Source organism: Lagenorhynchus albirostris, chromosome 9 (genome assembly GCF_949774975.1).
Source record: "Lagenorhynchus albirostris chromosome 9, mLagAlb1.1, whole genome shotgun sequence".
Taxonomy (NCBI): Eukaryota; Metazoa; Chordata; class Mammalia; order Artiodactyla; family Delphinidae; genus Lagenorhynchus; species Lagenorhynchus albirostris.
In genome coordinates this window covers 37891937-37917103 of record NC_083103.1, presented here as the reverse complement: position 1 = coordinate 37917103, position 25167 = coordinate 37891937, and the positions used below count along the sequence as shown (strand labels likewise).

Genomic DNA, 25167 nt, shown 5'->3' with positions numbered 1-25167 from the left:
TCCTGTCTAAGGAAGGACAGAGCAGGCTCATGGGCCTGACTGCTTGGCCATTGTTAAAGCTGCCCCACACTGCACATGGTCCCCTAGGTGCTAGGCTCTGAGGATAGACTGCGATACAGGCTGGCCTCTGCCCCTCCAGACAAGTATTGTACTATCAGTTGCTATTGCTTTTTCCCGTCTTCCGAAGAAGTCACGTGCATGCTATAAGCTTAGTATAATAGATGCTGCTTGATATGCTAATCAAGCCAAAGCCTGACCTCTGCAGGGAGCACTTGAGGGGGAAATGCAGACCTCAGAGTCAGCAGATGTCAGTCTGAATCCAGGGCTTCACCTCTTTGAGTCTCCATTTTCCCATCTGGAAAACCCGTCTACTTTCTACCTTGCATGGTGATGACCTAATGAAATGATATATGCAAAATGCTCAGAGTGGCGCCCATACTTAGTAGGTACCTACTACTGTCAGTTCTCTTTTACTCTGTAAAAAGGTATTATCTTAAAAAAAAAAAATCCACTGCTGCAATCGTCAACTTTTGAGTGTCTTCCTAAATAACCCTTAATGGCACCACACTGTCTATACAGTAAAGTCAATGCTACCGGAGACGGCCTTAGCTGACCCTCCGCTGTCTTGCTGGCTGACCAGTTGTCTCTCAACCATGATTCACACTTTAAAGCCTTCCTTCCCTTTGCTCATGTTGATCCCTCAGCACAGAACGCTCTTTACCCTTCCTCCACTCAGGAACCCCCTCTGCCATGAGGATTTCCAAAATTAATCATTCCTTCCTCTTCACTTGTTCTTCTAATTCTTGTCACCTTCTGCTTTGCACTCACTCATCTGTTCATTCAGTATTTATTAAGCACATATCACGTGCCAGGCTTAAGTCTCTTTCCCATTAAATGTGAGTTCCATAAGGTAAGACCATTTGCTGTATTCCTTCTCAGCACCCAGAATGCTACAGGGCACATTATCAGTCACTAGCAAGCTGATGGGAGGGAATAAGGAAAATACTGTATATAATATTCATTCAGCTTTTAACAAACATACAAAGCACCTACTGCATGCAAGGCAAGTGTAGACAGTGCAGGTCTATTAAGATGTACAACAGAGTTTGTGCACATGAGGACAGACTTTGAGTGATGGAGGAGACTTTAGAGCTACTTCCCAGATTGGGATTCTAAGGCCTGGAGAGGGAAGGGGCCTGCCCAGGATCACACAGAGAGTTAGTGGCAGACAGAGCTGGGAGCAGAGCTCAGCCCTTGCACTGCAGAAGGCTGTCTCTGTCTTGCTCTAACTCGTACTTTTTTACTTTGAACTCACCTTAGTTAGATTTACCTTTGCAAGGCCCGAAGCTTCTTGAGTATTTGTAAACCAGTGCACTTGGTCACAATTACAGTTTTTGCTACTGTAAGTAACTCCAAAAGGACCAGAGCATTATGCCAAAACATGGTGGTTAATCTCGTGCCCAAAAAGGGTGGCATGAGAGTGAGTAATTTAGCAAGTTATGTGAGCCTCCTTGACAGCCTGGCACCCTCACCTGTGGTCTCATGTAGAATGACTACTGTGGAGTGACACAAACATTGCTTCTTTAGGAGTAATAGTGAAAAACTTTACTGAGAGCTAAGAAGGCACTTTTTGTGATGTGAGGCTACGCCCTGAAAACAAATGACTCAATAGAAATGTGACTCGAATGATAACCAATGGTCTGTAAAAATATCTCTGTATTAATTGTGAAACATCTCTCCTGAATGTGAAAGATCTGATCACATTCTGGCCTGGCAAAGAAGAAAATACGGTGTTCTCAAGCAGTGTGATAATGGCAACAAGTATATCACCTCCGCAGCTGAGAGAAGCAGGACCTGGGACAGAGCACTCAGAACCTAGGGAATGACTTAAAAGACGCTGCTCTGCCTTTGCAGTCCCTCTCCACATGGCAAACAGCCCGGGAGATCACAACCACTTAGGAAAGCTCCTTGAGAACCAACCACAAGCCCTGTCTAAGCAACATGAGCTGGCCCCAGCTCTGCCACTGACTAGCTGGGCAATCTTGGGTTAAGTCATTGCTTCTCTCTATGCCTTAGGGCTACTCTGGTAGTGACAGGACTCAGGAAGGCAGCCAAAAAAAGTGAATTCAATAAATAGTGTTGAGACTTTGAATAGCTATCTGGAAAAATAATGAAGTTGAATCCATACCTGACATTGTATATCAGGATAAATTCCAAATGGATTAAAGATTTACTTGTACAATATAAAACCATAATGTACTAGAATAAAATATGAGGAAAGTCCTTTATACCCCGGAGTGGGGAGGGATCCTCTAACTCAAAATGCAGAAGGCATAAAGGAAAAGACTGGTAAATTTCATCTACGGTGAAAGAAAAAGTTGCATGGTAAAAATAGGACAAAATAAAAACATCAAAAGCAAAAACAAAAAGCAAAAATCTAGGACTGGGAACCAAGATGGCAGAGTAGAAGGATGTGCTCTCACTCCCTCTTGTGAGAACACCAGAATCACAACTAGCTGCTGGACAATCATTGACAAGAAGACATTGGAACTCACCAAAAAAGATATCCCACATCCAAAGACAAAGGAGAAGCCACAATGAGATGGAAGGAGGGGCGCAATCACAGTAAAATCAAATCCCATAACTGCTGGGTGGGTGACTCACAGACTGGAGAACACTTATACCACAGAAGTCTACCCAATGGAGTGAAGGTTCTGAGCCCCATGTCAGGCTTCCCAACCTGGGGGTCCGGCAACGGGAGGAGGAATTCCTAGAGAATCAGACTTTGAAGCCTAGTGGGATTTGATTGCCGGACTTTGACAGGACTAGGGGAAACAGAGACTGCACTCTTGGAGGGCACACACAAAGTACTGTGCGCATCGGGACCCAGGGGAAGGAGCAGTGACCCCAGGGGACACTGAACCAGACCTACCTGCTAGTGTTGGAGGGTCTCCTGCAGAAGTGGGGGGGTGGCTGTGGCTCACTGTGGGGCCAAGGACACTGGCAGCAGAAGTTCTGGGAAGTACTCCTTGGCATGAGCCCTCCCAGAGTCTGTCATTAGCCCCACCAAAGAGCCCTGGTAGGCTCCAGTGTTGGGTTGCCTCAGGTCAAACAACCAACAGGGAGGGAACCCAGCCCCACCCATCAGCAGTCAAGCAGATTAAAGTTTACTGAGCTCTGCCCACTAGAGCAACAGTCAGCTCTACCCACCACCAGTCCCTCACATCAGGACACTTACACAAGCCTCTTATATGGCCTCATCCACCAGAGGGCAGACAGCAGAAGCAAGAAGAACTACAATCCTGCAGCCTGTGGAACAAGAACCACATTCACAGAAAGACAGACAAGATGAAAAGGCAGAGGGCTATGTATCAGATGAAGGAACAAGATAAAACCCCAGAAAAACAACTAAACAAAGTGGAGATAGGCAACCTTTCAGAAAAAGAATTCAGAATAATGATAGCGAAGATGATCCAGGACCTCGGAAAAAGAATGGAGGCAAAGATCGAGAAGATGCAAGAAATATTTAACAAAGACCTAGAAAAATTAAAGAACAAACAAACAGAGATGAACAATACAATAACTGAAATGAAAACTACACTAGAAGGAATCAATAGCAGAATAACTGAGGCAGAAGAACGGATAAGTGACCTGGAAGACAGAATGGTGGAATTCACTGCTGCAAAACAGAATAAAGAAAAAAGAATGAAAAGAAATGAAGACAGCCTAAGAGACCTCTGGGACAACATTATACACAACAACATTCGCATTATAGGGGTCCCAGAAGGAGAAGAGACAGAGAAAGAACCCAAGAAAATATTTGAAGAGACTAGTTGAAAACTTCCCTAACATGGGAAAGGAAATAGCCACCCAAGTCCAGGAAGCGCAGCGAGTCCCATACAGAATAAACCCAAGGAGAAACACGCCAAGACACATAGTAATCAAATTGGCAAAAATTAAAGACAAAGAAAAATTATTGAAAGCATCAAGAGGAAAACGACAAATAGCATACAAGGGAACTCCCATAAAGTTAACAGCTGATTTCTCAGCAGAAACTCTATAAGCCAGAAGGGAGTGGCATGACGATATACTTAAAGTGATGAAAGGGAAGAACCTACAACCAAGATTACTCTACCCGGCAAGGATCTCATTCAGACTGGATGGAGAAATCAAAAGCTTTACAGACAAGCAAAAGCTAAGAGAATTCAGCACCACCAAACCAGCTCTACAACAAATGCTAAAGGAACTTCTCTAAGTGGGAAACACAAGAGAAGAAAAGGACCTACAAAAACAAACCCAAAACAATTAAGAAAATGGTCATAGGAACATACAAATCGATAATTACCTTAAACGTGAATGGATTAAATGCTCCAACCAAAAGACACAGACTGGCTGAATGGATACAAAAACAAGACCCATATATATGCTGTCTACAAGAGACCCATTTCAGACCTAGGGACACATACAGACTGAAAGTGAGGGGATGGAAAAAGATATTCCATGCAAATGGAAATCAAAACAAAGCTGGAGTAGCAATACTCATATCAGATAAACTAGACTTTAAAATAAAGAATGTTACAAGAGACAAGGAAGGACACTACATAATGATCAAGGGATCAATCCAAGAAGAATGTATAACAATTATAAATATATATGCACCCAACATAGGAGCACCTCAATACATAAGGCAACTGCTAACAGCTATAAAAGAGGAAATCAACAGTAACACAATAATAGTGGGGGACTTTAACACCTCACTTACACCAATGGACAGATCATCCAAAATGAAAATAAATAAGGAAACAGAAGCTTTAAATGACACAATAGACCAGATAGACTTAATTGATATTTATAGGACATTCCATCCAAAAACAGCAGATTACACTTTCTTCTCAAGTGTGCATGGAACATTCTCCAGGATAGGTCACATCTTGGGTCACAAATCAAGCCTCAGTAAATTTAAGAAAGTTGAAATCATATCAAGCATCTTTTCTGACCACAACGCTATGAGATTAGAAATGAATTACAGGGGAAAAAACATAAAAAACACAAACACATGGAGGCTAAACACTACAATACTAAATAACCAAGAGATCACTGAAGAAATCAAGGAGGAAATAAAAAAATACCTAGAGACAAATGGCAATGAAAACACGACAATCCAAAACCTATGGGATGCAGCAAAAGCAGTTCTAAGAGGGAAGTTTATAGCTATACAAGCCTACCTCAAGAAACAAGAAAAATCTCAAATAAACAATCTAACCTTATACCTAAAGGAACTAGAGAAAGAAGAACAAACAAAACCCAAAGTTAGCAGAAGGAAAGAAATCATAAAGATCAGAGCAGAAATAAATGAAATAGAAAAAAAGAAAACAATAGAAAAGATCAATAAAACTAAAAGCTGGTTCTTTGAGGAGACTAAAAAAAATTGATAAACCATTAGCCAGACTCATCAAGAAAAAGAGGGAGGGCTTCCCTGGTGGCGCAGTGGTTGAGAGTCCGCCTGCTGATGTAGGAGACACGGGTTCGTGCCCCGGTCTGGGAGAAACCCACATGCTGTGGAGCGGCTGGGCCCGTGAGCCATGGCCGCTGAGCCAGTGCGTCCGGAGCCTGTGCTCCGCAACAGGAGAGGCCACAACAGTGAGAGGCCTGCATACTGCAAAAAATAATAATAATAAAAAATAAAATAAAATTAAGAATATCTATTTATCAAAAGATATCATTAAAAGAGCAAAAGAGTAAGCAACTGCCTAGGAGATGTTCACAATACATATAATCCAACAAAGAATTTGACTCCATAAGATAAAGGATCTCTACAAATCATTAAGAAAAACAGACAAAACCCACTTTAAAACAGTGGGCAAAGTCTTTGCACTAGACAAAAGAAGCTACCCAAGTGGCCTCTAAGCATATGAAAAGGTGCTCCACATCACTGGTTACCAGAGAAATGCAAGTTAAAATCACAGTAAGACTCCATACTACACACTCAGGAGAATGGCCTAAATCAATAAGATTAAAAATACCTAGCAAGGATATGGCACAATTAGAACTCTCATATGTTGCTGGTAAGAGTATAAATTGGTACTACTTTGTAAAACTGTTGAGCAGAATCTGTTAATGCTATACATATGACCTAGTAGCATAGAAATCCTACTCTTAGTTGTGTACTCAAGATAAATAAATGTATATGTTCACCAAAAGGCATGTATAAGAATGTTCATAGCAGCTTTATTCACAATCTTCAAACTGGAAACAACTCAAATGCTCTTCAACAGTTAAATGGATAAATAAGTTGTAGCATATTCATAAGAGGAATATTACTGATCAATAAAAAAGAACTACTGCTACATAGAGAATGGATGATTCTTATGGACACAATGTGTTGAACAAAAAAAGCCACACAAAAGAGTTCACCCTGTATGACATCGTTTATATGAAGCTCAAGAACAGGCAAGAACTCATCTCTGGAGACAGAAGTCAAAATAGTGGTTACCTCTGGGGGTGTGGTACTGACTGAGAAGGAGCATGAGGCAGGCTTCTGGGGTGGGTGCTGGAAATGGTCTGTATCTTGTGCTGGGTGGTGGTTTCTTAAGTATATACATACATAAAAACTCATCAGACTGAACTCTTAAGATTTGTGCACTTCTCTCTCTCTCTCTCTCTCTCTCTCTCTCTCTCTCTATATATATATATATATATACTGTACTTCAATTTAAAAAGTAAAATAAACCAAAACCACCCTGAGTAGTTTTTCACCTATTAAATTGGCAAAAATCCAAGTTTCCTAACACACTACTATTAGGGAGGCTGCAGAAACAGGCACTCTTCTACACTGCTGGTGGGAGTGGAAAATGGTATAATTCCTATGGAAGCCAATTTTTGCAGTATCTTGCAAAATAACAAATACACTTTCTCTTTGATACAGTAATTTTACTTCTAGGAATTTATCCTACAGCTACACTCACCCACATATGAAATAACATATATACAAGGTAATTCACTACATCATTACTTGTAATAAGCAAAAGACAGGAAATCACCTAAATGTCCATCAACAGGGCACTGATTAAATAAATCACAGAATATAGGTACACTGGAACATTATGTAGTTGTAATAACGAACTAGAAAGGCTTTTATACTGATATGGAAAGATCTCCCAGATCAATTATTGAAAGAAAAAAAATCAGACACTAAAAAGCATGTAAAGTATACTACAATTTACGTAAAAAGGGGGATAAAAATATATCTTAGTATTCACTTATATTTGCAAAAAGAAACTAGAAAGAGACAGAAGAAACTAATAATAGGCATTAGCTGCACATATGGTAGAAGGGTTTTGGCACTCTGGATAGATGGGAGATAAAGCTGGAGGGAAATTTTTCATTTTAAACCTTTTTGTGCTTTTTAAGTTTTAAATAATGTACATGTATTACTCAAAAATTAAATAAGTAAAAAATTTTTTAAAGAGAAGGGACAACGGAAGGGGGAAGAAGAATCCTAAAAGGGGTGGGAATCTCAGAAGGTAGAGAGGGAAGTGTGATGACAACACAATGTCATCAATGTCTCGATTTTATCTGGTTATTATGCCGAGAACTGCTTAATCTGAACCAGATTACATATAATCTACACATACAGAAGAACTTGCCAACATGAAGGGGAGCTAAATATTGAAATGAAGAGATGAAATAATCTTATCTGGTGGGCTTAAAAACAGGCCAGACAGGCAGAAGACCACAGGCTCTGGAGATAGAGGCCTGGGTTGAAGACCCGACACACAGATTCCTCCTGATCAGATGACCTGGCGGGGCAAACTGCTCAGCCTAAGCTTCGGCTTCCCCCATCTAGAAAATGGGGTTAACAACAGTGCATCAATGTGGTATGAGGATTAAATGGGACAATATAAGTCAAGCATTTACGCTCTGCCCATCCTACTGTGTATAGGACCGTACAAGTCTGTCCTTGCCTCTAAGCTCTCTACAAGGCTCTGGGTTTGGAGGTATTGCCTCTCAGGGCTATAGCCAGTGTCAAAATGAGTTAGTTCTCGCTACTAAATCCTCACATGACCCCACTTGATGGGTCTCAGGCCATGCAAGGTCAGTTGTTCCACCACACATATTACAAAGGTACAAAGGTTCAACAATTGGAAGTCATCAGTGAAATGAAAAAAATTAAAAATAAAAGATCCTTGCATAGATTATAGCTCCAATTTGGTAAAAGAGATGCTTTTGCTTGGAGGAGAACGCTCTACACTTTGCTGCCAAATATCTAACCCTTTAACAGTGCCCGTCTGGCAAGCGTGAGTGCTCCAGGAAAAGGCCACCAATAAAATCCCTTCCAAGGGTCTGCGTGGAGCGGAAGAAAGGAAATGTGGTCAGCTCTTTTTTCTCTGCAGGAAGGGAAGGCTGAACAACCGAAAATCAGGAGAGAAGGCAAACAAATCGCCCATTCAAGCCAAAATAAGCTGCTCCTAGGGGGAAGCAAAACAGCTGGAGCCAATTCAACCAGGCATGGAAGTGAGGGCCCCAAAGACAGAGCTGGGCCTGGGGAGCCTGCCCCTGGCAGGCAGGGATCTTCCGAGCAAGTGGTGGCCACATGTCCTCATCTCACCTCTGCTGACCGCCTACGCCCACAAATGGGAGCCAGCCAGCTTCGTCATATATGGAGGGAAATCCTGGGTGAAAAGGAAGGAAGCAAGCAAGCAAATGACCTCAGGAACCTGCCAAGTTCACCTGCTGAGCACCTATTCTGTAGCAGGCAACCAACATACCTATGCCATTTGGAAAAACAACTTTTGGGGTGGGTATTGTGATGTTGGTTTTACAGATGAGGAATCAGGCTCACTGAGGAAGAGTGACCTGGCAGCAAACACAGAACAGGTCAAGAGAAACTTCATTGGAAAACTAAGAAAAGAAGCAAACCAAATTGCAAAAGAAGGGGGGAAAAAGAAACCTGGAAGCAATGAAGTAGCAAAGTCGAATTATTTTGATCTCCTAAGAAGCCTGAAATGTGGCTGCTGCGGGCGGGGCTTCCCTCAGGCTGGAACGTGCAGGTCCCGAGTCCCTGCCTGGAACAGCGGATAGCAGAATCCTGACCTGGAGCAAATCTGGGCTGGCACTGTTTCCAGGGCTGCTGGGATTTCCAGATCCCCCAGATCGGGGTACCCAGGCTCCAGTTTACAAATCCGTTCTGCAGCTACGCTGAGGTCCTGCCCTGGACCCTGACATTCTAGGTGGGGGAGACACTTCTCTCTCCAGCTTCTGAGACTCCCACCCTGAGCCTCAGCCTTCTTACAGTCATCTTACAATTACTTCCTTAAATTATATTCTTAACATATAACACCAACACCAACACCAGCTAACATTCACCGAGCCTACTTTTGTGTCAGGCACTGTTAGCACTTTATATAACAACCCTATGAGGTCAATAGTATGATCTTCCAGATGAGGCAATCAAGACAGAGAGGGTAAGCCATTTATACAGGGTTACATGGCTCATAAGCGGAGGAGCCAGGATTTGAATCCAGGCGATACGATCCCAGTGCCTGTGCTCTTCTTAACCACTCCGCATCCTGCAGCCCCAAGGATATGACAGAGTCGAAGGAGCATTCTTAGAAGTCAGGCACACAGCTCTACCATTTACTGGTACTTATCCCTGGGCAACTTGTTTAACTTCTGAGTCTCAGTTTTCTTCCTTATGAAGTGGGTACAACAAAAACACTTCGTGGAGTTGTGTCCGTTCTTAGACAGAGTAGGTCCTGAATTATATCCTTTCACCCATCTCTTTCCCCTCCCTTCCAGTTTGATCTGTCTGCTGTGCATTCATTAGATATTAAGGCCACCTCTACTTTTGAGCAAAGTTTGGCTTCTCTATATTCTGTTCTAGTCTATTCTACAACCATTTTGTGCCTGTCACGTGTGTGGCCCAGCACCAGGCCCTGAGGGCCTGCATCTCGGGGATGAGACTGAAGGCAGGGAAATCCACCTAAAGTAGGCAAGGGCAGGAGCGGGGAGCGGGGAGCTGGCTGTGAGAGCCAGGCTTTCAGCTGGTAGGAACTCTCCTCCTCCAGCTTGTCCCCCTCTTGCTGGCCTCTTGCCAGGGCTAACAGGAGGCTTCTCATCGCTTCCTGCTATACAACTTGCACCCTGCAGGGCACCCACTGAGGACCCCCTTCCCCAGGTGTCAGGGAGCCTCTGATCCCGGCTCACATGCAGGCAGGTGGACATGTCCAGAGTCTCGTGACTGGGCCCACCTTTCCTGACTCTGGAACCATTCATTCAGCAGATTGTGAGCCAGGCCCCAGGCACTGGGGACAAAACAGAAAATAAGAGGTCTGCCCTTGAGGAGTTCATCAGCATGCCATGCCCTGCTCTCCCACCGCCTCTGCTGCCTTCCTCACTTGGGTAGTAACGCTAGACACACCTTTCCAGAATGTTATCATTTCTCTCTCCCAACCAAGAATTACTTCACTGGAACAGTTACACTAACAAGTGATTCTCCCTTCTCCCCACCCAGACCAAGAGAAATGAAAAAGAAATGGAATTATGAATTAATTTCTTACGCATCCCCTATATAGTAACAGGTGTTTCACACGCCTTATCTCCTCTAATCCTCACAACGATCCTGCAAGGTGGAATTATCCCCATTACATAGATAAGGGGACAACATGGAAGCTCACACAGAGATGGAGCTGGTTTAAACCAAGCTGGCTGCCTGCAGAGTCTATGCTCTTTCTCCAGCCCTAGGCTGCCTGTCGGCTCAGCCTGCCACCCTCCTGGCTCTGGCCTCCTCCTTCAACTGGATTTTGTTTTTTCATGTATTTAGATTCCCTGCAATTTTATTGTTTGTGCCAACCTCTCTCCTAGTCCAGTGACAGCAGCAGCAACATCCTAGGCACCGCCTCTGATTCTTTGATTAGCTTGTCTTAATTACACCCAGGCTGGAGTAGTTCCGGTATAACATATCTGGTGTTGCAAAGCATGCAGGTTTGCTGTTACATTTTCTCACTCCCTCTCTGACTCCAGCGCTTTTTACTCCCCACCCCCTCTGCTGGCTGTCAGCCTACCTCCTCTACTGTCCTTGGTTCCGCCTCCTTGCACATCACATTCGGGCCTACAAAGTAGTGCTTCAAACTGCTGCCAACCCAGGCAGCTGAGCGAGCCAGTCTAGCTTAATTCAGAAAACAGTGCTGGAGTCTCCGCTGAGGGCCAGGCACTGCTCACTGCTCTGGGTGCTGCATATAAGCAGGAAACAAAAGGAGAACACAGGGGTCTCGCCCCTCAGAAGCTGAGAGAGGCTGGGAGAGGGAAGTACACAGGACAGACATCACCTACTCAAGGCAGATAGTGATGGGGCTGTAACAGAGTCCTAAAATGTCGGGGCTGGAGAGAACCTTGGTTTCCTGTTTTTACCCCTCCCTATCACAGATGGGAGACCTAAAGCCCCGAGGCGGGCAATTATTTGAACTAATGATTATCAGAAAATAGCAACGAACACTTCTAAAACCCTTACCAGGAGCTAAGTGCTCTTCTAAGCGCTTTACATGTATCAACTCCTTTAACCCTCACAACAACTGCAACAACCCTATGAGGAAGATGCCACTGCCCTCCCCATTTTAAAAGTGAGAAAAATGAGGCATGGAGGGCTAATCACCTTGTCTGTGTGGGGCCCGACTACCTGAGTTCATACAGCTAGTAAGCAGAAGCCTGCACTGGACTCAAGTAGTCGGGCCCTACACTGTCTCTTTATTGTACCGACTAAGTCTACGTGTGGAAGTAATGAGAAGGCTTCTTGAAGGAACTACGCACAGGCCTGATTATAAAAACAGTGAACCTTGGTTATTCAGAGTCAATAAGAGGAAGCCTCAATTTATCAGAGGCTTGGGAGTTCCAGAGTGACATGAAACACATGGCAGCAAGGGCAGTGAGCAGAACCCCCCATCTCCAAAGAGCCAAGCAAGAGGAAAGAACTCGGTGCAAAGGATTTATTCAAACACCAGGAGCAGCCCAATCCTCCTCCCCTTTTATGTCTGGCTTTCTACACAGGATGCCCCCAGCCTGTAAGATCTTTAATATTCCCAAATGCCACTTCCTGAGGCAGGGAAGCCAGCTCAGGCACCTTTTTGAATAGAAATTTTTAGAAAAAGGGCTTTTGGCAAAGCCTTGATCAACAAAGGCTTCCATTTCCCAGACTCTTCCCCAACATACACAGACGCATGCACCCTGGCCTTTGGTTAACCAAGAGTCCTCCAAATCTGCCCATGAGTTTCAGAATAAACACAGTTATCAGTATACTAATTACTTACCAATCACTGCCAGATTATGCTCTGAGCCACAGGAGACCTGTAAAGAGAAAGAAAATAAGTTACATTAAACAAAAAATATATTTCAGCCATTATATTTTATGATCAGTTATATTTTAATGATAATAACATCTATTTTTTGGCAAATTTTAGGAAGTAAGTAGAAAGGGGCACCATGTACAAAAGACTATAGTTACGATACACTCATGACTACATAAAAAGAAAAAGTGAAAAAACAAAAAACCGTTGAATGGAAATACACCAAGGTGTTAAAGTATTTGTTTTTAGGCAGAGACCATGAGCGATTTTTTTTTTAATCCTTTCTTCTTTCTACGTTTTTGTATTTTTCAAACTTTCTATAATGAACATGTGTTACTATAGAAATGGAAGTATAAGGGAATACAAATGACAGTTTTGGAAAACTGAGCTAAAAATCCATCACTCTCATCTGGACTGATAAAATGAGCAAAGAATTCAGTGGAAATAGACTTGCCTGAGGAAAAATTCTTGACTTTTCCTCATCTGCTCACTCTCCCTTTCACCTTCCAGCCACACAAACCACCTGCAGTTCTCTGAACACAACACGTTCTCCCCACACCTCCAGGCCTTTGCACATGCTGTTTCTCTGCCGGGAATGCCCTCTCCTCAACTGCCTACCTAAAAAACTTCTACTCATCCTCTAAAATTTCAAAGCATCCAGAGACTCTCTTGCTGTTGCTTCTAGGCAGACTCAAGCACTCCTTGCATTGTGCAACTTATATGTACCCCCACTGCAGCAATCATCTTGTGGTCTTTTACATTTTCTCCTGTCTCCTCACTAGACTGTGTGTGTCTTGAGAACAATGCTGAGACTTGTTCCCCTCTGTATTACACAGATGGACTGTACAAAACCTGGGGCTCAGTTAACACCTGTTAAATGAGAGAATAAGTGAAAGAACAAAGTACATAAAGAACAGATACCTAATACATAAAAGACAATCATTTGGGGTTCTGAATCCTGTGTCTGCACCCAGTGAGAGAGACTTCTTGCCTTTCAATCTCCGCATGTCCCAAATGCTACCAGAAGGAAGTGATTGGGAATATAAGGGTATAAATGGCTCCTCAGGTACTAATTAAAAGGAACTCGACACTCTGGAGAAGCATCCTGTGACCTTTATCAGGACGCTCACTTTAGCTCCTGGCAAGAAAAAGGCTTCAGGTACACATGGAATGTCAATTGGAAGAGCCCTGGAGGTCATCTAGTCCAATCTTTAACACTACAAGGTGCCAGAGGAAGTGTGAGTCAAAATGAAGACTAGGGGGCTTCCCTGGTGGCGCAGTGGTTGAGAGTCCACCTGCCGATGCAGGGGACACGGGTTCGTGCCCCGGTCCGGGAAGATCCCACATGCCGCGGAGCGGCTGGGCCCGTGAGCCATGGCCGCTGAGCCTGCGCGTCCGGAGCCTGTGCTCCGCAACGGGAGAGGCCACAACAGCGAGAGGCCTGCGTACCGCAAAAAACAAAAAACAAAAAACAAAAACTAAGACTAGGGTCTCTCTGATTCCCTGATTCTCACACAAGTTCCTTTCTTGGTGCTATAGCTTCTCACTCTTTCCCAGTGAAAAACCACTTGGAAGTGATATTCAAAGGTAATTAGCACAGGCCCCCAACAGTCAAGGTAACAAGCTCAAAAGGCATGTGAGCATTGGAGGCAAAATAACCACCGGTAGGTGAGAAGGGGCAGCAAGGCTTCTGAGGCTTTTTTCTTTGTAAAAGTTATGCGTCCAGGATCTCAGCTTCCACAGGGAAGACGGTTACCCGCATATAGGTGGATTCCCTGACACTGTCTGGCAAAGAAGTACCTGTATATTTTAACCCCAGTAAATAATTCCAGGGTGACTAGTCTCTGAGCTCCTTTGAGGCAGGCTCTGTATCTATCTGAGGGGTCCCCCCCAGGCCTCACCCAGGCCATACACACAGCACAAGTTCATCATATGCTTCCTGGTTATACTGAGGCTGGTTCCCTAGGTTCTGTCATAGGAAGCTGCTTAGACTGAAGACCTGGGAAAAAACTCAGATGTCTAACAACAGGAGAATTCTATGTAAATTATGGTAGAGCCATCTGATGACTTGGAAATTATGCAGCCTTGGAAAATGATGTTTACAATAAAGGAAAATACTCGTGATATCCTATGAACTGGAAAACCACATAAAAACTGTATATGTAATATGATCTTAAATCTATAATAAAATATGAATAAAAGACTGGAAGGAGTTATTCCAAAAAGTTAACAGTGATAGCCTCTGGGCTAAGCATAAAGGAGGCACTATGAGTATGGTTTTCCTTTTGACTTCTTCTATGGTCTCTAAATTTTACACACTATTTTTATAATCAGAAAAATTATCTATTAAAAATAAGAAAAATAAATATAATGCAGTTTCCACCATAAAGGGGAAAAAAACCCTTCCTGGCTATAAAATAAATATGCTGTAAAATCTGATATACTCTGAAGTAGTGGGGAAAAAAGATTTGAAGGAAACAAATTATAAGGGTAGCTGCGTCATGGTGATGAGATTATAAGATTTTTTTCTTCTATTTTTCAAACATTCTTTAACTGGTGGTAGCAGCAGGATGGCTGGTAGTGGTGGTGGGAACAATAAGAGCAGGAATTAAAGCCGCCATATTGAGGACTCATACGTGCCAGGTGTCATGCCAAGGCTCTTTATAAACACTACCTCATCTTCCTCATCACGATCATCTTCTCAGGTAGGTTTGACTTTGCTCATTTTAGAGAGAAGAGAACTGAGGTTCATATACATTACATAACTTTCCTAGCTTGCTAAGTGGCACAGCCATAGATCTAAAACCCAGGTTTGCCTATCTTCAAGCTCATGTTCTGTACTGCTAGGTCACGCTACCTTTGTGTTTTAAAAAATAAAGTTATTTCATTTTACAAAACGTAGGCAGAAAGGACCTGCCTCTGACTGCCCGGGCTCACCCTGGGGCTGAGGGCTGCAGAGCTGACCAGCCTTGAAGACCAGGGGCTTCCAGAAACAAGCCACTGACAAATGCCAGCGTCAGGCAGGAGACGCTGCTGTGAATTAATGAGCGAGACAGTGATAAATGGATTTTGTCAAGGCAATGTTGCACTTGAAGCTCAAAGCTCCCCGCTGTTTCTTGCTGTCTATGCACTGGCACAGAGGTCAGGAGACTGAACACCACAGGCCACAAAATCCCAGCACTACACTCCTTCAACAAGATTGTATCAATGACCATTTGCTTCACATTGCTTCTGTCAGCATCTACTCACTGCCCAGCTTTCTAGAAGACTCTGTTAACAATGGCAGTGTGCCCATGAGAAAGGGATTCAGATCCAGGAAGCCAGGTGAATCCTAGGTCCTCTGCGTTCGGGTTCTGAGAACTTTGGCAAGATATTTAACCTCTGGAGCTTCAGCGTTCTCAGGCATAAAAAGTAGAAAACAGTATTTTCCCATCTGCCTTACAGAATTGCTAGAGGACAAATGAGACAACCCATCCCCTCACAGCCATGGGTCTCACCTTCCTTACATACAACTCTGCACATGCCATGCCCCTATAGAAAACCCTCCACAGGATCCCAGCATTGGAAGGGCAAAGTCTAAAGTACACAGTATGGCTCACAAGGCCCTCAAGTGTAGGCCCCTGTTTACCTCTCTGGCCTCACTTCTTCCCCCTGCTACTCATGAGCTCTCAACCCCAAAGAACATATTCCCTTTTTTCTATTCACACTACATTTTCTGTAAGAATATCATGTGATTTCAGGCTTTTATGCATGCTAGTCTCCTTGATGTGACTTCCCTTTCTCCCACTGTCCATCTAGCAAAATCCTCTAAGATTGCTTAGGTCACCTCCTGGCACAGCGCCACGCATCATGGCCCTTAGCACACATGAGATGTCTGCTTATGAACTGTGTGTGTTAAGCACCTCTGTCTCTCAGAGATCCAGCAGGGTGCCTGCCCAGTAACATCCCTGCCACACAGCCCAAGTACAGGGCATGAAGGGGGCCAAAGACGATGGCCCAGAGAAGTTAGATAGTCCCAAAACAAGTGTGAGTCGTGGTGTGGAGACTCGAGGCAAATGGAGACAGGCACTGAGATGCACAGTGAGGGCTGCAAGGGCACTAAAAAAATAGAGTGTAGAGATGATGGGGTATCAAAAGCACAGGATTGTTCCAGGAATCCTAGGACAGCAAAGCACAGTGGGCCACCAACAGAGGTCAGTCCTAGGTGACAGAGTCCCACAGTAGAGAAAGTGGGTTCCGGCTTGCTGGATGGGGCCTTCAAGATACAGGGGGCACACCTCCCTAAGGGTGAGGGATGGGGGACAGAGGAGCCTGTGGAAAGTTGTCCTGTCTCAGTGCTGCTCAAGTACTAGAGGGGTCTGCTCTGTTCAGGCAACTGAGCCTGATGAGGCAGAGCTGCAAAAAACAACTTCCAAAGCCCCAACTGCCACAGGGACAAGATCTCCCAGCACCCCTCCTGCCAAGCTAGACTCCATCAGCTCTTGTGAAGGGAGCCGCAACTCCCCTTGGGGCTGGAACCCACTAAATACAGTTGGACAGGGATGAACTGCGGTAAGAATTGACTGGTAGTAGATGCCCAGTAAATATATGCTGAATACATTAATGGGTTAAATGAATGAATAACTAAATGAATAAGCAAAAAGTAGATAAATGTAAAAATATTTGCCAAATGTTGAATGTGAGCACTTCAGTTTCCACCGGTACACTTGTACCACTTCTAAAAACAGCTGACAGGCCCTTATTGAGAGCTTATGGCCAGGTACCTGGCTAACTGCTTTGCTTGTATTATTTCATTTAAACTTATACTAAATCTAAGATTTCTTTGTTACAACCGCTTTACAAATGAGGCAATTGGGGTTCAGAGAGGTAAGGTAACTTACCAGTGTGTTACAGCTAGTGGAGGTGCAGAATTCTGTGACGATTCTCGTTCAAACTTTGTCCTGTTAACTGTCTAAACCCTTCCTATTCCCATTCAGCATGGAAATACACCGCCACCCAGTTCTTACATCTGGCAACCCTGTGCCAATTATCAAGGGATCTTATGCTGGGACAGCCCCAGGTTTACTAGGCTCAAACATCTTCCTGGGGCTAGGAGTACCCACCTCTGGATCTATCAAGGGCTGTTCCAGGGCTTTTTCTTGGGAGAAATGGCTGTAAAATGGCAACAAACATTTGTCCTGTGCCTTCGCTGTGGAAGCTATCACCTCTCGGGGAACTCCACCAGGTTGTTCAACTCTGCACACTTTGAACGGGGAAATCAGAGTGGGGCGGGGTGCGACCATGACTCAGGGGAAGAAGCACTGAGATTCCAAGGAGAGGAACCAGGCAGAAGCCAGGACCCGAGACTTGTCCCCATCACCAACCAGGTACCATCCTCAGCTTCATCCCAGCGCCGGGCGGCAGCTCAGAAACCCCCCATGGCGCGCAGCAGCCTGAGGGGCCTACTGATTGGTTCCGCCTCACGCCAATGGGCCTGGGCGCCGGCCGATGCTATGGCAACGACGCGCACGTGTGGAGGCACGTGACGGCGGGGTGGAGCGTCCATTCCGTGGGGGACTCTGCTGGGGAAGTCTTCGGCTGCTCCGCCCAGGCTGCCACCCTCACGGCTAGTCTTTGGCAGGCACCGCCCAGCCCGGGGGGAAAAAGCAGGCTGGGAAGCAGCTTCAGAACGGCAGCGTCTCATCGGCCGGGGTTAACAGGGAAGGGAATGGGCGCTTCAGTGCAGCCTTTGCTGCGCTCTGCCCTAACCCAGTTGCCACCTGCTTAGAACTCTGGGAAGACAAACCAGAATTTCCAAACCTGTTAGAAAAGCAGGCTGAGAGTCTGGACATGTTTTACAGCAAAGTGCAGTCCTGTCAGCCAACGGAGCTTTACCCCTAGGCTCAGAAATAGCCTCAGAGGAGGCCCTGGTGACAGCAGAGAGGCAGCACAGTTGCTTGCTTCTGGAAGCACCTAGCCTTACAAAGACACCTTTAACTCCCTTTGTGAGGGCTTCAGCTTTTGACTGAAGCCTAGATGTCAACGGAGGCCAAAAAATGAGACCTCTGGGCCCAGAGGCTCCATTTTGTCCTCCACCTCAAAGTCCAGGGGCAAAGAACCCATTCTCCCTGCAAAGCAATTTTTTTTTGCACATTCTATACGAAAATAAGTCTTAAACTAGGTAAGTCACACCCGCTATACACCCAGGTCAGCCTTGATCCAAAGCCTGTGAGCTTAACCACTACACATACTGCCCCTCTTCTTCTGATACTGGTTCCAGACTGCCCCAGTCACTAAGGCTCAAACTCTCAAGTGACTAACAGATCTCTGACTCTTTTATCTCCCTCTTACTCTGTCTCAAGATCCTGTTAACTCTGCCTTCTCAATATGTTGATTTTTCAGTTGCTACCATATTAGTTCAGTCCTTTTCACTCCAACCTGGATGCTTTTAAGAGCTACCTAAAAGCATAGCTTTTGCACGGTTATTTGCACCATTCTCCCTTTTCCATACCATTCTAAACCTTACCAACGTTACAAGACCCAGTTCAAAACCCACTGCCTTGAGGAAGTCTCCCAGATCATCTCAGCCCCTAAAAGATCTGCCTTCTCTCAAATCCTACCACTTGCCTTGGCTAAAGTTTGCTTTTGTCAAACCTCCTTTGTACTGTTAATAATTTGAGTGTGGCGGTAGGGTATGTCTCCCCAGGCAGTGTTGGGTAGTGGGAAGCGCTCTAAGTATGGAACCAGAAGACCTGGATTTGAGTCCTTGCCCTGCCACTTCCTAGTCATATGACCTTGGGCAAATCTCTTCACCTCTCTGGACTTCAGTTCCCTCATCTTTAAAATGGGATATTAACAAACAAGTGAATCTCATACATCCTAAAACGCTTTCACACCACCCCCCAACTTCCACAGAATAAAATTCACTTTGAGTTTGACCCTGTTCTGCAGATACATTTCCAGAACATATAAAATATATAATTTGGGAACATGTAAAAGGAAACTATAAGTGTTAGGAACTGGCATAGGTTCACTATGAACAGTTCATTTCCTTTTTCAACAGTTACTCTACTGGCAGATAAGGAGAGGACTTGAGAAATGTCTACTGAATTTGTATTTAATATACACAATTAAACTAAACAGGCACTCGGAATGCTTGCTTTTCCTATAGTGCACTTCTAAGAAAATTCCTTTCTCCTAAGTTATGTTGATACTATGTGTACCTGTGGCCTAATTGGTGTGGATGGGCTATGGGTGGATACCTGCCCAAAGCAGGTTAATGCATAGATTGGCCACAGCCTGTGAAGTGGCTTAATGTGGAAATTCTGCCTGAAAAAGGTTGTAGGGTGTGAGTCCTCTAGGTGGTAGCTGGAGCCGTAGCTGGAAGATATAGACCCAAGAAAGGTTAATATACAGAGGAGCTACTGGCAGAAGAGTCAGAAGCAGCAGGAACAAACTAAAGAAGAGTAGCTAGGTCACTGGAATGTGAGTTTTCTAGATCCTATTGCTGACAGTGCAAGAAAGTCTAGATTTTTGAGCTGCCTTGTGTTCTAAGTGACCTTCCAGTTGTTCTTTTATAAGGCATTTGCTTCACCCGTTTCCAGTACTGATGACCATCCTTACAATACTAAAGTAACCTGAGAGTATCTCTGATCCTTACAGACTAAAAGCGCCTAACACAACAATGCATCTGAATTTCAGTAAAGGCAACACCAGTAAGTTACTTATGCCCTTGAGAACAGGATGCAACCATGAGAGCTGAACAGCCAACCTCAAGACAGGTAATTAACAGATTCGGGCCAGCCAAACATCCTACAGCATGCTTCTCAAAAAAACTGAATCCTAAAGTATGGAGGTTCCTTAAAAAACTAAAAACAGAACTACCATATGACCCAGCAATCCCACTACTGGGCATATACCCTGAGAAAACCATAATTCAAAAAGAGCCCTGTACCACAATGTTCATTGCAGCACTATTTACAATAGTCAGGACATGGAAGCAACCTAAGTGTCCATCATCGGATGAATGGATAAAGAAGATGTGGCACATATATACAATGGAATATTACTCAGCCATAAAAAGAAACGAAATTGAGTTATCTGTAGTGAGGAGGATGGACCTAGAGTCTGTCATACAGAGTGAAGTAAGTCAGAAAGAGAAAAACAAATAGTGTATGCTAATGCATATAAATGGAATCTAAAAAAAAATGGTTCTGATGAACTTAGTGGCAGGACAGGAATAAAGAGCAGACGTAGAGAATGGACTTGAGGACACAGTGGGGGGTGAGGGGGGCGGGGAAGCTGGGACGAAGTGAGAGAGTGGCATGGACATACATACACTACCAAATGTAAAACAGATTGCTAGTGGGAAGCAGCCGCATAGCACAGGGAGATCAGCTGGGTGCTTTGTGACCATCTAGAGGGGTGGGATAGGGAGGGGGTATGGGGATATATGTATACATACAGCTGATTCACTTTGTTATACAGCAGAAACTAACACAACATTGTAAAGCAATTATGCTCCAATAAAGATGTAAAAAACAAACAACAAAAAAAACTGAACCCTTTCCCTAATAGCCAACACAGGCTGAAATTTAAAAAGACTGCCAATACCAAGTGCTGGTGAGGATGTGGAAATCTCTTACATTGCTGGCAGGAATATAAATTCAACAACTGCACTGAAAAATTGTTTGGCGGTATCTACTAAAGGTAAGTACATACATATACATATGCATATACATACACACACACACACCCAAAACAAACGATACTTACTTCCCAAGTACCCAAGTACCCAAAATAAACAATTACTTACTTCCATCAAAAGACATGTACAAGAATGTTCACAGCTGCTTTATTCATAATAAATAAAAACATAAAATTACCCAAATACTGATCATCAGTAGAATGAATAAAGTGTAGTATAATCAGAATACTTTATAACAATGGGGAAAAAACCCTACTGCTATTCAAAACATGGATTACTCTTCAAGCAAGTAGTGAACAAAAGAAACCAGACACAGAAGAGTAAATATTGTATGACACTATCTACGTGAAGCTCAAAAATAGGCAAACTTATTTCAAATAAATAATATAATTGTTCTGAAGGAGGGGAAAAAAGAACCAATCCTAGTAACTTTTTTTTAATAGATCTTTATTGGAGTATAATTGCTTCACAATACCGTGTTAGTTTCTGTTGCACAACAAAGCAAATCAGCCATATGCATACACATGTCCCCATATCCCCTCCCTCTTGCGCCTCCCTCCCATCCTCCCTATCCCACCCCTCTAGGTCATCACAAAGCACGGAGCCAATCTCCCTGTGCTATGCTGCTGCTTCCCACCAGCCAACTATTTTATATTCAGTAGTATACATATGTCGATGCTACTCTCACTTTGCCCCAGCTTCGCCCTCCCACCCATGTTATCAAGTCCATTCTCTATGTCTACCTCTTTATTCCTGCCCTGCAACTAGGTTCATTGGTACCACTTTTTTTTTTTAGATTCCATATATATGCGTTAGCATACGGTATTTGTTTTTCTCTTTCTCACTTCACTCTGTATGACAGACTCTAGGTCCATCCACCTCACTACAAACAACTCAATTTCGTTTCTTTATACGGCTGAGTAATATTCCATTGTACATATGTGCCACATCTTCTTCATCCATTCATCTGTTGATGGACATCTAGGTTGGTTCCATGTCCTGGCTATTATAAATAGTGCTACAATGAACATTGTGGTGCATGTCTCTTTTTGAATTATGGTTTTCTCAGGGTATATACCCAGCAGTGGGATTGCTGGGTCATATGGTAGTTCTATTTTTACTTTTTTAAGGAACCTCCATACTGTTTTCCATAGTGGTTGTATCAATTTACATTCCCACCAACAGTGTAGGAGGGTTCCCTTTTCACCACACCTTTGCAAGCATTTATTGTTTCTAGCTTTTTTGATAATGGCCATTCTGACCGGCGTGAGGTGATACCTCATTGTAGTTTTGATTTGCATTTCTCTAATAATTAGTGATGTTGAGCATCTTTTCATGTGCCTCTTGGCCATCTGTATGTCTTCCTTGGTTAAATGTCTATTTAGGTCTTCTGCCCATTTTTTAACTGGATTGTTTGTTATTTTGATATTGAGCTCCATGAGCTGTTTGTATATTTTGGAGATTAATCCTTCGTCTGTTGTCTCATTTGCAAATATTTTCTCCCATTCTGATGGTTGTCTTTCTGTCTTGTTTATAGTTTCCTTTGTTGTGCAAAAGCTTTTAAGTTGAATTAAGTCCCATTGGTTTATTTTTGTTTTTATTTCTGTTACTCTAGGAAGTGGGTCAAAAAAGATCTTGCTGTGGTTTATGTCAAAGAGTGTTTTTCCTATGTTTTCCTCTAAAAGTTTTATAGTGTCTGGTCTTACATTTAAGTCTTTAATCCATTTGGAGTTTATTTTTGTGTATGGGGTTAGGTAGTGTTCTAATTTCATTCTTTTACATGAACAGCTGTACAGTTTTCCCAGCACCACTTATTGAAGAGGCTGTCTTTTCTCCACTGTATATTCTTGACTCCTTTGTCATAAATTAAGTTCCCATACATGTGTGGGTTTATCTCTGGGCATTCCATCCTGTACCACTGATCTATATTTCTATTTTTGTGCCAGAACCATACTGTCTTGATTAGTGTAGCTTTGTGGTATAGTTTGAAGTCGGGGAGCCTGATTCCCCCAACTCTGTTTTTCTTTCTCAAGATTGCTTTGGCTACTTGGGGTCTTTTGTGTTTCCATACAAATTGTAAAATTTTTTGTTCTAATTCCGTGAAGAATGCCATTGGTAGCTTGATAGGGATTGCACTGAATCTGTAGATTGCTTTGGGTAGTATAGTCATTTTCACAATATTGATTCTTCCAATCCAAGAACATGATATATTTCTCCACCTGTTTATGTCATCTTTGATTTCTTTCATCAGTGTTTTATAATTTTCTGAGTACAAGTCTTCGCCTCCTTAGGCAGGTTTATTCCTAGGTATTTTATTCTTTTTGTTGCAATGGTAAATGGCAGTATTTCCTTAATTTCTCTTTCTGACTTTTCGTTGTTGGTGTATAGGAATGCAGGAGATTTCTGTGCATTAATTTTGTATCCTGCAACCTTACCAAATTCATTGATTAGTTCTAGTACTTTTCTGGTGGCATCTTTAGGATTTTCTATGTATAGTATCATGTCATCTGCAAATAGTGACAGTTTTACTTCTTCTTTTCCAATTTGTATTTCTTTTTCTTCTCTGATTGCCATGGCTAGGACTTCCAAAACTATGTTGAATAACAGTGGCGAGAGTGGACATCCTTGTCTTGTTCCTGATCCTAGTGGAAATGCTTTCAGTTTTTCACCATTGAGGATGATGTTTGCTGTGGGTTTGTCGTATATGGCCTTTATTATGTTGAGATAGGTTCCCTCTATGCCCATTTTCTGGAGAGTTTTTATCATAAATCGGTGTTGAATTTTGTCAAAAGCTTTCTCTGCATCTATTGAGATGATCATATGGTTTTTATTCCTTAATTTGTTAATGTGGTGTATCACACTGACTGATTTGCGTATATTGAAGAATCCTTGCATCCCTAGGATAAATCTCACTTGATCATGGTGTATGATCCTTTTAATGTGCTGTTGCATTTTGTTTGCTAGTATTTTGTTCAGGATTTTTGCATCTATGTTCATCAGTGATATTGGTCTATAATTTTCTTTTTTTATGATACCTTTTCCTGGTTTTGGTATCAGGGTGATGGTGGCTTCGTAGAATGAATTTGGGAGTGTTTATCCCTCTGCAATTTTTTGGAAGAGTTTGAGAAGGATAGGTGTTAGCTCTTCTTTAAATGTTTGATAGAATTCGCCTGTGAAGCCATCTGGTCCTGGACTTTTGTTTGTTAGAAGATTTGTAATTACGGTTTCAATTTCATTACTTGTGATACGTCTGTTTATATTTTCTAATTCTTCCTGGTTCAGTCTTGGAGAATTGTACCTTTCCAAAAATTTGTCCATTTCTTCATGGTAGTGCATTTTATTGGCATATAGTTGTTTATAGTAGTCTCTTATAATCCTTTGTATTTCTACAGTGTGAGTTGTGATTTCTCCTTTTTCATTTCTAATTTTATTGATTTGAGTCCTCTCCCTCTTTTTCTTGATGAGTCTGGCTAAGGGTTTATCAATTTTTGTTTATCTTCTCAAAGAACCAGCTTCTAGTTTTACTGATCTTTGCTATTGTTTTCTTCATTTCTATTTCATTTATTTCTGCTCTGATCTTTACGATTTCTTTCCTTCTACTGACTTTGGGTTTTCTTTGTTCTTCTTTCTCTAGTTGTTTTAAGTGTAGGCTTAGATTGTTTATTTGAGATTTTTCTTGTTTCTTGAGGTGAGGTTGAATTGCTATAAACTTCCCTCTTAAAACTGCTTTTGCTGTGTCCCATAGGTTTTGTGTTGTCATGTTTTTGCTGTCATTTGTTTCTATGTATTTTTAAAATTTCTTCTTTGATTTCTTTAGTGACCTCTTGGTTATTTAGTAGCACACCGTTTAGCCTCCATGTATTTGTGTTTTTTACAGTTTTCTTCCTGTAATTGATTTCCAATCTCACAGTGTTGTGGTCAGAAAAGATGCTTGATACGATTTCAATTTTCTTAAATTTTCTGAGGCTTGACTTGTGACCCAAGATGTGATCTATCCTGGAGAATGTTCCATGTGCACTTGAGAAGAAAGTGTATTCTGCCACTTTTGGGTGGAACGTTCTATAAATATCTATTAGCTCTATCTGCTCAGTTTTGTCATTTAAAGCTTGTGTTTCCTTATTTATTTTCTTTTTGGATGATCTG

General features: G+C 42.8%; 1 protein-coding gene across 9 annotated transcripts in view; it reads right to left on the bottom strand.

Moving 5' to 3' along the window:
- SERGEF (secretion regulating guanine nucleotide exchange factor) overlaps positions 1–25167 on the bottom strand; it is a 238076-nt gene that overhangs the window by 91102 nt on the left and 121807 nt on the right. For 7 of the 9 annotated variants that reach the window (XM_060159573.1, XM_060159571.1, XM_060159567.1 and 4 more), the window contains one exon: positions 12303–12339. The exons of 1 other annotated variant lie outside the window; for it this stretch is intronic. In XM_060159573.1, coding sequence (XP_060015556.1) covers positions 12303–12339 — 37 coding nt within the window. Of the gene's footprint in view, positions 1–9650; positions 9692–12302; positions 12340–25167 lie in introns of those variants that run through there. One more of the 9 variants, XM_060159575.1, reaches the window with a different exon arrangement.